The sequence below is a fragment of the Trichophyton verrucosum genome (assembly GCF_000151505.1).
Source record: "Trichophyton verrucosum HKI 0517 chromosome Unknown contig00205_1.f1.exp, whole genome shotgun sequence".
Classification (NCBI taxonomy): Eukaryota; Fungi; Ascomycota; class Eurotiomycetes; order Onygenales; family Arthrodermataceae; genus Trichophyton; species Trichophyton verrucosum.
The window spans coordinates 163,515-177,171 of NW_003315517.1; the positions used below are offsets into that span (position 1 = coordinate 163,515).

The following is a 13,657-nucleotide window of genomic DNA, read 5'->3' on the forward strand; positions in this document are numbered from 1 at the left end:
GCACAGTACCCGGTATATACCATACATTTTCTTTCCCATAAGAACTACAGAGCACGAGCTGCCTGCAGCCATTGCTCAATGCCAAAGAGAGCTTTGCGTGGTAGGTCCTTGTACTTGTTCTGATCGTAAGTGTCGAGGATATTCTGACGCAGACGCTTGGCCCTGATGATGGCAATTTTCTTTGGCTGCTGTGCGCTTTCTTTCTTCATAAAATTGCCGACCTCTTTTTCAAGGTTTGCACGCTTTTGGCGTAATTCCTCGCCATCAGCCTCCTCGGCAGCACAGAGCTTGCATTGACATTTGAAGCCCCATGTTCGCTCAATGGTTGCTACCCTGGTGCTGTAATCACTGTTCTCATCGTAGCAATGAGTTAGTTCCTCACCGGCTAAAATCCGACGAGTAGCACGCAAGATAATCAGGTCACCGATAAAATCTTTCTTGGTATTTGCGACACAGGAATGGTTTATGTATGATGCCCGAGACCAGAGCCCGGTACTAGCATTGGTGACATCTTCATTTTCGGTCTGTTGGCCAGGTCCAAAAGCGTTGCGCTGCACGATATCATGTAGTTGGAAAGTATCCAGGACAGGTCGGCCGTCAATTTCGAGAAGCTTGTTACCGAGTCCTTCATACTCTCCACAGAGGGCCAACACGCGTTCCACTTGGGAAGGATTGTTCATTAGTTTTTGTACTATAGCTTTGTGTAGACCAGACGGGAATACTCTGATTTTAGCATTGTCTCGCATGTCAATGGTCAGACACGACATTGCCTCCGGGTCGTGGCTCCAGACGACGCAGAACGCCTTCTCGTACATGATTGTTTCGTTAGGCTCTATGTCACGCGTGGCAAAGAGCCCACGTCCGGCTCCTGGGCTCTCCTTGATTTCAGTGAATCCATAGTAGCTTGCGACATCAGCTCGGCCCTGCAATTTTGAAAGGCTGGATGCCACTTTCTGTAGATCATATATACCTGATTCCTTCTCCTGGGCTCGCAGTTTTATTCTTTTCAGGTTAATCTTGACCAGTCGATCATCCGGCTGGAGTTTCTCCTGCTCCTCAAAGAAGCCTTTGGCTGCCTCAAAATCGCCAAGGCTGTATGCTGCACTGCCAGCACGAGAATAGGCCTTTGCATCAAGGGCCTTCTGTTCCTCTTCAGTTCCATGAGTGAGAGAGGCGAATGCGTCAGATATTGCCTCGTCGTAACGTTGTAGGAGAAGGTTAACGTAAGAACGGTTTCGATAGATATCCTTACGTAGTGTGCTATTGTCATCTTTTGGAATCAATTTCAAACCATCAGAATAGCAGGCGTGGGCCCTCCAGTATGCTTTTTTCCCAAGAGCAGCATTTCCTTCTTCCTTACACTGGGTAGCCGATTTAGAGGCAGTGGATGCCAATTCCTTGTCACCTGTGTTATTCCGCCATGAGGATGGGTTGTCACTGTAAGTGGTAATGATCATATCGGAGGGGTGATCGACGCGAATCACAGATTCATGGTTAGTATTAAGGGTATAATAAGGCTCCTTAATGAAGAATGCTGAGGCAGAGTCTAACATATCTTCTCCATTCCTTGTGTTGTGGAGGGATAGCTCAAGCCTGTCTGCGTCATCCGAGCCTGCTTCCTGCACGATAGTCCAGCTAGACGATCTTAGTTTGACCACTGGGGAGATACGGCGGAGAGAGAGCACTCGGCCGCGATGGTGCGTTTCCATACGAAGGTCTGATAACTTGATGGGCTCTAGATCTGCCAAGCTGGCTGTGCAGGGCAGATATTGACACCCAACTGCATATGCTGGCACGGTATCCTCGCTCTTGTCCTTTGGCAGTGTACCCATATCCAAAGCTGCCGCTGCAAAGTCATCCATCACGGACTTTCCAACGGCTTGTTGGACCAGGGCCTTCGTGTCATGGGCCTCTCGAGGCTGGCCAGCCTTCCCCTGGCGTTCCTGGGCATGTTCCTGGGCTGTTTTTTGTATCCGCTGGGTCTCCGCCGGCGTCATGAAAAGAGTAGCGGGGGCCGCCATGGCTATTGGGTGTGGCTTTAATATAGTCCTGATATATGGCCAAGCTTGCAGTTACTCGGGCTGTCACCCCGCCAGATTTCTCTATAGTGAAGCAATTGCCGCGGGACGGTTGATATGGTTACTCGCCCTGGGTTGGTTGGTTTGCTTGTTGTCTTGAGGAATCGCAACCGCAAGTGTTGGAATTTATCTAGTTGTGTGATCATATGAGGCTTGGCATCCCGCGCGGCTCCGCTAACTAGCTAGCAAAGGTTTTGCCATGGAAATAAAATATGTATAAAAACAGGAGAGAGAAAGAGAGAGAGACAGATAGAGAAAGTGATCTCTTACTGTACGGTTATTTATAGCTTGATCAATAGAATGGTCATTGGCCATGGTAGTTCAATAAGTAACATATCATCACTATGCTATCAGCAAGGCAGTAATAACAACGAAACAGACAGTAACCCTACTATCTACTACTCGGAGCCGACGCAGTGAGTCGGAGATTGCACAGAAGCTCGGTACTCTAAGTATATAAACAGAATTCCTTCGTGTGGCTCGAGATGGTTGGGATTGAAACCTTAGGCACGATTTTGAGAATCAACCATCAAAAACACATTAAGCATGTTTTCCCACTTGTCGATGGGCGAATACCAGCGTAGTGGATGTTCAACATTTTACTCCACTGGGGGGTTCCGTATATGCAGGACTTCACTCTGGGTCTCTGCAGAAAGAACCAATTTTTACTGAGGACAACGGGAACATAGATTCCATATCCCAAAGGGCGTAGACGTAACAGCTCACGCCTAGCCACGAGGCACGGATGAACGACCTTTTCCAGGCCAGGGGGATTCAGATCGGGGACATAGACTGATAATTGCCGATCTCCCATCAAGCACTATTGGTTCGGCCGGAGGAAACGTACCGGCCGTGGATGCAGTACTTGTCATCACCACCTAGGCTTCCTGGGGTATACTATGGGCCATCAGGATGCTAAGATGTACTCCGGAGCTCAGGTAGAGTTTTATGTAGAAGTTTTTGATATCCTCACTTTAACTCGGGACTTCAGCATTCCGATGGGTTGTAGATTAGTTCCAATGTTTCGAGGTATATCCGGGGACAACTTGAGCATCGTTACTCCGTACACGCCCAGATTATCAAACTGTTGCATCCTTGCAGGGCGGCTGAAATATTTCGTATCTTCTGTTCGTCTTTTGCTCTTTTGATGTCTTTTTTGTCATTTATTTTTTTTATTACGTCATTACAGAAATGCTTAGTAATAACTAAATAAGCTTAGTAATCTGTTCGACCAGAAGCGGAAGTCGGAACGTCGAGGTCAACATTTCGATATATCAAAGAATTCTCGAAGGAAGACGTCAAGTTGCGAGAGACGGACGAAGCGAGGTCCAGCTGCGTGGAGGCCCGGCGTGCGTTCTACTGTCTCTCCGAGATGCTGACCAAGTCGGTCGTAACATGTTCTCGGACGGTCGGCCGTTGTCTGCGACCGAGGGAGAGACACTAGCTTGCTTCGTCAGTTCATTGTCATCCTTCATAACATCCCAGCAAACAGCTGCAGGTTCTTTGCTGCTATTATCCTGTATCGGCGCCCTTGCGTGGAAATCGGAAATCGTCGTTCCGGCTTGGCTGGGTTCCTCCAGACAGATCAATCCTTAGCTGATCCTGATAACTCTTGTGGTGTCCAGCTGGCCTGAAAATGATATCCAAATGAACCCTGGATCCGGCGTACCCTGGCTAACCCGTACAAGTATCTATTGTTGAGTACAACTTTGGCTCTCCAAATACGTTTTTGTCCCTCTGCTGGAGGGCGTCTGAGGGCATGCATCACCTGCATGCCCACCAATCGCTGTATTCCACAGAATGCAGATCCATGAAGCTCGACCTCCGAGTCGCAGAATGGCTCAAGGCTGAAGACTTCTCGAGCAGATGGTCCTCATCCTTTCGACTTACAGTCGTAGAAAGTCCGATCAATGATTCTCTTTTCTTTGCAGTTCAAGGAACACAGTAATCTGCAAAGTGCGGAGTACAGAGCATGTACTTCAAGCGGTGGCTTGGATTTCTGTGAGACAAGCTTCGCGGTACGCTGTGCCAGATAGTTAGCTGCGGGGTGGGTGGTTCTGTCCGAGGACCGAACTTTATAGTCTCATGCGAACAGCCGCAGGCGGGCTATTCGCGCTATCCCCGGGCCGCATATAACTCCGTAGCCCCTGTCCGTGGGCTGAGGGGGTGTGCAGGTATTGCAGGTCAATAAGGCCGCCAGGGTCGGAGATAGCAAGTGTCAAAGAAACCCCGGGCCGCCTGCCCACTCTGAAAGTTGTATCTTATGAGCTCTTCAAACGGGATGTCGGCACCTTACAGCCCGCCTTTCAACCCTCTGAAGTGTTCGCGAGGGAACTCAAGGATTCACCCATGGCCAATAAGGCCGGCCTACAAACGAATGCGTGGGGGACATGGTGCGAATAAGAAATGCTGCAGGAGACTGAAGTATAAATGAGACGCAGTTAGCCTGTTCTGTTCTGCGCTCATCGATCTACTACATCTTCTCAAATTGAATATCCGGCGTTGAATCTTCTGCCATTTCCAACGACGTGAAACGTTTATTATCTATATATCAAGTATGGAGAACCCGGTAATCACTGATATTGACAGGCGAACATGTACCCGCGTGGTCCCTATGAAAGTGATATGTGCGGGGATGCCTCGTACCGGAACATTCTGTATGTTGGTTCTGCTGCCCATCGCCAGATCACCCTCATTCACCCAGGCTATAGTGTTGTACTGATCTATCAACCAGCTCTCAGGACAGCCCTGAAAATGCTCGGCTTCGAAGACACATACCACATGTATTCATGTGCCGTAGAGAACCAGAGGGATTGCGAAATGTGGATTGATGCTACTCGTGCGAAATTCGAAGGCGTCGGCAGTTTTGAAAAAAGGGATTGGGACGCTTTATTGGGCCATTGCCAGGTATGATGCCAGATACATCTTCTCAAATTATAACAGACTGCCTGGAGACGGAAAGCTTACTTGCCCCTAGGCTACAACTGACGCCCCCGGTTGCGTCTTTATTCCTGAGCTCGTGGCGGCTTATCCGGACGCTAAGGTTGTGCTGAACAAGAGAGACGTTGATAAATGGTACACGTAAGTATCGCATTGCAGTATACGCTACAATATGCCAATGATTCAATTTCTGACTCCGATTCAGTTCTGTTCTCGACACTATTCACAAGGCCCATATTGCCAACAGGGAACTGGGTATCCAAGGGAAGAGAGTGGAAATGCTCAATCTGCTATGGGGACATTTGTTTCACGGCGATTTCCGCAAGAATGGAAAGGAGGTCTGGGAACAGCACTACCAGATGGTCCGTGACTTAGTTCCAGCGGACAACTTACTTGAGTTCGAGGCGAAGGATGGATGGGAGCCTCTCTGCAAGTTCTTGGGCGTGCCTGTCCCTGATGTTCCTTACCCAAGGGTGAACGATACAAGTAACTTCTGGGAGAGGTATGAGAAAGGAACCGGCGCAAGCTTGGAGAAAGTCAACGAGATTGTAGCCAAGGTAGAGAAGGTAGAGTGCAGCCGTGCTTAGAGTGATTGATTAGTCTTCCCCTCGATATAGGAGTTCTAATAATAGATGTGGTGATGCCTTTAATTATATATGTTATCATAATTTTTGTCATACTTAGAGGTAGCAGCTCTAGGGTTGTACAAAATCGACGAGACTTGAGCATCTTATTGGAGGTTATCAAAGCCCGATGGAAGCTCAAGGCCGGATATGACTTCTTCGTGCTTGCTGAACGACAATCTCACCGGAGTTGCGTCGCAGGTCAATAGCAACCGGCCGTAGAGGCTCGGTTTACTAGGCTCATTAACTCCCAGCCTGACCATCAATAATTACCAGCCATTTGCCAGTCGACTTGTTTCTCATCACAGGGCAGTCAAGGCATTCAAGGATATTCAAATTAGCCAATTGACCGTAACCTGTCGCATTTGAGTACCATGTAAGGCCTGATGTCGGTTCCGTTTGGCTACATAGAGCCGTAGACTTACTTGTAAATGCCATGTAGGTACCAAGCGAGGGCAATGCCGGCATTATCCGTATTTGTCAATACGGGGTTTCCTAGCAGATATTGAACGGGTATATGAGCAACGCTACTATTACATGTTTCTGAACGTATTTCTGGAGGCACTTCTGCGGTCTTTCTTCCGGTAGCTCGTCCGATCAATATTGTCGGCCGCTGGTCTAGGCTTGGATTTCGGCTGGGGTGCGAAAGTGACTGTTTTCTCCCCCCCTGATCGCGCCACTGAAGGGCGCTCCTTGGTTTGGTGCTTACGAACTCTGGACTCAAATGAACGATCGTGCGTGCGTGAGGCCTTAGACGATGAGGTCACTTGCATCTGAGGCTGTTTGGGTTTGCTTCGTCTATAAGAAGCAGTAGATATCTGTTTAGAAGACGGCTCCCGTTTCGATCGTGGGGCTTCATCTTCCGAAGACGAGTCATCTGAGCTTGAACCTGGAACTTCATCAATAGCTTCCTCCTCAACAGCCGTCAATCCTCTCTCGGGCTTAGGGGCAGCCACAGGAGCATTTCCCGAGTGAGTGAGAAGGTATTCTCTGGAGTTCTCGTCAATCGCGAAGTCTTGATCATCGAACAGCTTGCTGAAACGTGAATCACCAAGTAAGCCACCAGTACTTGGTTCGGCAGGGCCGGTGCCATTCTCTTCCTTCTTGGCATTATCATCTCCTCCTTGCGCCAATACCCTGCGGGCCTGAAGCCGTTCTCTCTTCTCTTCCTTCTCAAGGAGTCTCTCTGCAAGCTTTCGGTTAACCTTTGCTGCGACCTTCTTCTTTCCGCGAACACGACTTTCTCTCTCTTTATCAATCTTCTCTTTGATTTTCCTATCCCTTTCTTCTTCCCATATGAACGGGTTGGCGATAAGTCGTGCCTCTTCATACAAGCGTTGGGCAACGAAGTAACCATGCATGTATGGACGTAGTAATGTAGTGGTCCCAATGAGATGGTCCAAGTTTAAAGTACGCAGCTGAGGAACAGTGAGGAACTTGTAATTATCATAAACTGAGCCGGATTGACCGGTAGCAAATGCATGAGGGTCGTTAGGGTCATCGGCCATTTCTTCGACGAGGTTGTCCAGGAATGCGCACCACTTTGGTGCAGGCCCCAATTGTGGAATGAAGAATGAGTGCTGTTGCCTTCCTTCGTTGGCCGTTAATAGCATACCACTATCCTTGCACCAGGCTACACTGTTAATATCAACAGCTGGTTCCACAGACGTCCACGGAGTACCATCCCGTTGATCCCATATTTTGATAATGCGCTTATCGGCTGACATGATTTTCGGGTCACTTGTCTGCTCGCGGGTGGATATAGATGAAGTAAGGAAGGTTAACGTGTGGATGGGGTAGCCGTAGCCTTGGTCCTTTTCGAGAATGGGAATGGGAGATCGAAGATCGTATAAATGAATGAGACCTGTAGACGACCCTGTGGCAAGAGTAAGCCCCGACCTGTTGAACTCTAGGGCGGTGATTTCCGATTTCTCGTTTGTGTAAGATGGAAGAATAGCCGCTCTGGCTTTTGCGCGAGGATCCCAGAGCTCCACAGTCCCAATGGACGTTCCAAAAGCAAGCAGATTATGGCTTTCCTCGGCTACTGCTCCAGTGTTAACACTTCCCGTGTGTATGCCACCTTGAAGAGCTCCTCCACCAAGAGAGGTGAAATCATCACCTCCAACTTCAACTTCGTAACTGCGCATATACCTTCCTTGCTCCAAGTTCAACCGAAACACCTCTCCCATGCCGTTTTCATTGACTCCAACAGCGGGTGTGAGCGCTTCTGCGGATTGTCTATCGTACACCAAATCCCTGCCGTATCGAGGCAGACGGGTGGTGTAATGGCATCCAGAGGGTGTATGGAATTCCAGGGACCGATCTGATTGTAAATGAAGTGATTTTGAATAATCTGGTGATAGGAGCAAAAATGTCGTATTTAAGGATATCGTATGGCGGGCATACGATAGAGATAAATGTGGTAGGTAATGTACATGCATTTGAGGCTTGTAGGTACCTGTGTCGCTTCCAGTCAAAAATCCATTTGTTCATTGGAAACACTCGACAATACTGACCTGTGCTCATCACCCACTGCCCATCCTCACTAACCCGAATACACTGACTTGCTTCTTCAAACTCGAAATCTTGCAGCAGTTCCACCCGGTTCGAATACTCTGCGTCTGCTTTCAAGCTTCGCTTCCGTCTTCTAGCTAGCCATTCTGGGAGGGGCCTGGCAGTAGAGGCGCCAGATATCGTGTACACTGGCACCGCCGAATGGTTGGAAAGCTTCATCCTCGCTTAACACCCTGCTGCTCCCTTTTCACTGCCTTTTCACTTCCTCTTCGTCCTGTTGAATATCAAAAAATTTCCTCGAACAAAAAAAAGGTTTATTTTTATCTCAAAACTTTAATCTAAGCTTTACATCACGTGGAGGAGCTATCTTACATAAGCGCAACCTTAATTGAAGGTCAAATCAAAACGTTTTCGAACGCGCGAGGATGAAGATGATGATATCAAATCCAACTCCTGGTGTTCACGGCTTGTCTCATCTCTAGTCGCCTTCATTATTGATACCAGATTCTGTGTGGATGAACTACTACTCTTTATGTGACTTTCCGCCCCTGAAAGTGTGACGTGATGCCTTAGGTGGTCTCTCATCCCTGGAGGCTTCAAGGAGAGGTCCGGTAACATATATGGTCATATCACTACTGGACCTTGCTATTAGAGATGCTGCCACGGGGATTTTGGGCATATTTCTCTTCTGTTATTCTACTCTCAATGGCGAAAAGTTATCTCTGCGCAGAAATTTTTAGCAATCATGGAGTTTCCAATCGGAGCGGAAACCAACGGTCGAGTCTTTGTATGTCTATTTTACAACAGCAGGCTATGTTTATGCAGTTAACGCTAATATCTAACCAGGATGAACTTTCAACCTGCCACTGGAAAGTTTATGGAGTTGATTCCAACGGGAGTGATCTTGCGACCTCTGGGGCTTCCGTTAATCAGCTCTTTAAGAAAATCCAAATATGTGCATTAGCACTACGGGAGGCTGGGTGTCTTACGTGCCCGTCTTCTGATGGAACTGGAATTTGGGTGTTTTCCCTTGATACCGAGTTTTCTAGACTAAAATCATTCGCATCAAATCAGAGCGAGGATGCAGAAGGCCTAATTGTTGGACAGGTGCCGATATACGGTACGCTACTGTTATTTCTTTACACATATGCTATTATACAAGGATAATTACTGACTAGATTTTATAGAATATTGTGGAGGAACTACGTCTATAGCTGAGCTTTCTCAAAAGCTACTATCCAAAGCCTCAGAAAACTCCCGAAATTCTAGTCTGACTGAGAATCTATCGAGCAGAAATAAGCTAGAGATACCCGCATCCTTGGAACTAACGCATTCATCTCTATATGCGTCGTTCATTAGCTCGATAGCCTGGTCACTGTCGCTTCATTTGACTAAGCGTCATAGGGCCATACCCCTCGGGAAACGGACCTTCTTCACAGCCGCAGATCCCGACATGTCCCCTGGCGGTGCTTCTGCATCCATTCTTTCAACACTGGATATTGAATTGTCCCAAAGTGGCAAGGTGGTCATATCGCTTCGATCCAGATCCCAACCTGGGATAAGCCAACTTTCAGAAGGCCCTGTGGTCAGTAGCATTGGTGAATTACGATTGCATGACGATATATGGCTTGCTCCCACAGGAACAATAGCAAGGTATATAGGTATAGGGGGTAGTGAATATGCACTCGGTACCGGCAACTCATATCACTCCAACAACATACATGGTTCAAGGAATGGGTTCTCTAGCGAGGTCCAGGACCCATGGAAATTGGCGGTTTGCTCTTGGCTTGAGAGAACGGGAGTTCCTATAGGAATATCAGATAACATGAGATGGGTACAGGTTGAAGTAGTGACCCGTCATCAACGGTTAGGCCAGGGTAAGGCTACAGGTACCCGAAGAATTTACTGGCCAGCACAGTTATGTTTCAAAAAAGCCCGTTTTCCCACTGGCTCTCCAATTCAAGGAGCTGAGACTTTATCCCGCGACAGTCTGGGCCCTCTACAGTACGCTCGCCAGTGGTTAAAATGCTCTGTACCTAGAGACGAAGTTTTATCACGGAATGCTGCATCAGATGTTGCTCAGCACCCCGAGCAACACCCTCAAAGCGAAACACTGGCATCCCCCGATGGAATTGATATCCCAAGCACAACTGAGAGCATGGCAAGAGCATTAGTATATCCAGATTTCCATCCAGCTACGGTATATCCAACTCCTCCAGGAGGTGCATTAGGCCTCGGGCAACTTTCTTCCGATCACTCTGGCGGGCAGTACCCTCTTGAATTACCCCATATTTCTAGGGAGGACACTGATGCTAACATAACCGAATCCTTAAACCCTAATACCCGATCTTTGCTAGAAGCAACGTCTCCTGGGCTTGGCGCCGGTACTGGGATGTATGACACAGCCGATGATGACTTATTCGAAGAGATGGATGACAATTTTGATAACAAAGGAATTACTGAGGCGGATTTCAATTTTTTTGACGATCCTGGACTCTCTGACACCAACCTGGATGTTGACTCTGGGAACCCGAACCATAATTTCGTCATATCAGACCATCCCACGGCAGAATCAAAGCCAGATCTAGAGATGAGTGAGTCACTTGCCTCTCTAGAACCAGCTCCGCCTACCGAGCCCCATAGAATGGAAACTCCAATGTTAAACAATGCTGTGGAAGAAGGCACAGGTCAAGGACACAGTGGAATTAAAAGCAGCGAACCCACGGCTAGAGTGGCCGACACAGATAGGAATACGGAACGTCCAATAAGCCCACCACTAAGCCCATCAGGGGTAAAACGTATCTTATTTTCGAGCCCTAAAGGGAATTCAGAGAAGCCCAAAAACACGATAACCTCCGCCACAAACCTTCCAGTGGAAGCAAGCAGTCAACTAGGGCAACATAAAGGTCGTTATGATGCAATATCGTTCCAACATGAGCTTGACTTCTCCGACAGAAAATATGGGATTGATGGTAGATTCTGGTTCCTCCCTGATCACAAAACCTTCAATCACAATGCGGATTCACATACGACGAAAATACCCATGGTTAATGATCCGTCAATGCCATTCTATAAGTTAGGGCAGCAGACATACCCTCATAAAATCAACGAACGCTTGGATAGCGCAGACAGCGAACGATGCTCGTCTTCTACCTCCTCCACGTCCTCTGTTTCAGAGAATCACTATGAGCAGGCTGGATTCAATAAGATGCGCCCTGTAGATCCCATCGATAACAGGTTGAGGAGAGGAGATTTGGAAGAAATCTTCTCAGTTAGTTCTTCTCTACAAAGTCCTGGATTTAATGTTAGAAAACCTTACCCAACACACTCTGATTTGGAAGAGGATGTGCTATTAGCTGGGCTTGTCTACCCAGCTACTGATTGGTTATTGTCAAGCTATTTTACAGCGTTTGAACCCAGCATTCGCTCCGCTCTCTGCGGTCGAGATGAGACGCTCCATGTGGCACAGCTTTTGGTCGACCAAATAACTCAATCTACTTTAACGCATAAAACGGAGATCGCTTATGAGGAGAATGAGAAAGATATTTGGCAGGCATCAATAGATGACATCAACGCACTGGGCCAATCTCGCAGGCCCAGCCTTAAGTGTTATGCATCTATAAGTGACATTGGACCCAGCCAGCAAATAAAGGATACCACGAACGGCGCCATCATTAATTTAAGGCCACCTCATATGCAAATTAGGCGTGGAAATTGCTCTCTTGAAGTCTTACCAACCGCTATATCCTTTTGGGAGACCTTCGGCCTTGAGCCTCTCAAGGGCAAGAAGGATATCATTTCCTATTGTCTACATCCTGTGTCTATGCAAGAGAGCGCCAATGCCTTCCTTGATAGGCTGGGTCTAACATATTTGGGTGCCAATCTTGGTACATTCGCCCGTCATGGTAGCGCAAAGGGTTTGGTTCCATGGTCCCTGAGTCAGGATAAGCTAGACTATACATCAATTATGCGGAAGTTACTGCATATTTGTGAATCTTTAGGTATGTGTTAGGTAAACCTTCCCCAAATTTCCACTAGTATTAACACTGGAAATAGGAACTGCGCTGTCAAATCTATCGATGAACAACAAAACTGTCGTTGTGTACATCGTTAATCCTTTCAAGATTGGTGCAGCGATGGTTGATATATGTGTAGCTTTCTTACGTCTCTTTCGTAAATATGTGGAAGAGGCTGACAAGCGTTTAGTCCGTCGCCTCAATGAATTGGTGTTGCAGATAGTCCCATCCGACTTTATCACTGGAGAAGATTCGTTGGTAATACCCACACAAAATGACTACCTCCGACTTGCATTAGAGGTCTACTCCCGCTGTCCCCCACAAGACCCCATATCGGATATGTTTGCGGGCGCTCCTGCATTTACCCTAGCAACATCTGTCCCAAAGATTATTCCTTTCCGGTTAACCTCAGAGGAAGGTTCTCCCATGGATGCTGGGCAGGCATGCCATGTGGCATATTCTGTTAGCCAGGATCAGCGGTGGGTTACTGCGGCGTGGTGTGATAACCTAGGTTTGCGCCAGCTAACCCTGTCATACTCACTGCGACAAGACGTCTCTCATACTTGTAGACCACTAGCTGAAGTTCGAGAAGACATTTGGCAAGTGACCATGGACATGACAGGGATGTCTCGCTGCCGTTGGCGTGTTGTTCTTGCAAAGGATGAACCAATGGACGCCGAGGAAATAACAGGTATAAATCCAGCTCTTGCCCTAAAGCTGTTATTTATGAAAGGAAAAAAGTACTGACTACTTGGTATAGCTTGGACAAATCTTGCGGCTCGCCATAACCAACATCGCTCCGGTCTCGTGGATCTAATCCTACTTACCGTAAATATAGAACCAAACCTTCACCTGAAACTACCCCCTCCGCCGCCTCAACTGAACGCCCTCTACCAATCTGGCAATATGTCAACTCCGGTTTCTACTCCAAAACCCAGCATATCTTCTCCTGATCCATCAGCCAGTGCCCCAACCCCACCCAATATAGCCAATACACCAAATTTTTCATCCGAACCATCTCAACCTCAGGCCCAATCCCACTTTCAGGTTCACCCTACCCAGATACCGGTGGAAACAAATACTGAAACACTCCTAGTCGACAAGTCTGATGATTCCTGGGCTTTGGTTCTATCACAGCGTTTAAATAACTCCCATTCGTTCACCAATTACAAACCGGCTCTTGCAAATGGATATCTCATTCATCGTAGCGGCACCAGTGACACTGACTGGAAAGCCTCTTTGATGGTTAATCTGATACATCTCCAAAGTCGAATTCCTCCTAGCATCGTCCTGAAGGATTTATTAGGTATATTTCGGGATATGTCTTCTCTAACTAGGACAAGAGGACTTGTCTGTTCTCGGGGAAATAATGGCCTTCCCTGGCACATTTCTACTGCTATTAAAGGACAGGAGTTGTTAGGATGTATATTATAGAGCGCTCAAGGTCACTTGTTGGTTTTTGATACCCTTGAATGTTTAACTCTTA

General features: G+C 47.5%; 4 protein-coding genes across 4 annotated transcripts; 2 read left to right on the plus strand and 2 right to left on the minus strand.

Moving 5' to 3' along the window:
- Positions 1–44: 44 nt before the first annotated feature.
- Positions 45–2,021, minus strand: TRV_02312 (TPR domain protein; the record flags this gene model as incomplete). Its single annotated transcript, XM_003023519.1, has 1 exon — positions 45–2,021. One exon carries the CDS (start codon positions 2,019–2,021, stop codon positions 45–47), a length of 1,977 nt encoding a protein of 658 aa, XP_003023565.1.
- A 2,652-nt stretch (positions 2,022–4,673) lies between these two features.
- TRV_02313 (uncharacterized protein) lies at positions 4,674–5,605 on the plus strand (the record flags this gene model as incomplete). The annotated part of the gene is made up of 3 exons (XM_003023520.1): positions 4,674–4,985; positions 5,056–5,159; positions 5,224–5,605. The coding sequence occupies 3 exons, from the start codon at positions 4,674–4,676 to the stop codon at positions 5,603–5,605; spliced, it is 798 nt and encodes a 265-aa protein (XP_003023566.1).
- Positions 5,606–5,884: 279 nt separating this feature from the next.
- Positions 5,885–8,374, minus strand: TRV_02314 (uncharacterized protein; the record flags this gene model as incomplete). Its single annotated transcript, XM_003023521.1, has 4 exons — positions 5,885–6,044; positions 6,067–6,259; positions 6,351–7,994; positions 8,158–8,374. 4 exons carry the CDS (start codon positions 8,372–8,374, stop codon positions 5,885–5,887), a joined length of 2,214 nt encoding a protein of 737 aa, XP_003023567.1.
- A 570-nt stretch (positions 8,375–8,944) lies between these two features.
- On the plus strand, positions 8,945–13,591 carry TRV_02315 (uncharacterized protein; the record flags this gene model as incomplete). The annotated part of the gene is made up of 5 exons (XM_003023522.1): positions 8,945–9,275; positions 9,370–12,156; positions 12,212–12,862; positions 13,010–13,477; positions 13,509–13,591. 5 exons carry the CDS (start codon positions 8,945–8,947, stop codon positions 13,589–13,591), a joined length of 4,320 nt encoding a protein of 1,439 aa, XP_003023568.1.
- Positions 13,592–13,657: the final 66 nt, after the last annotated feature.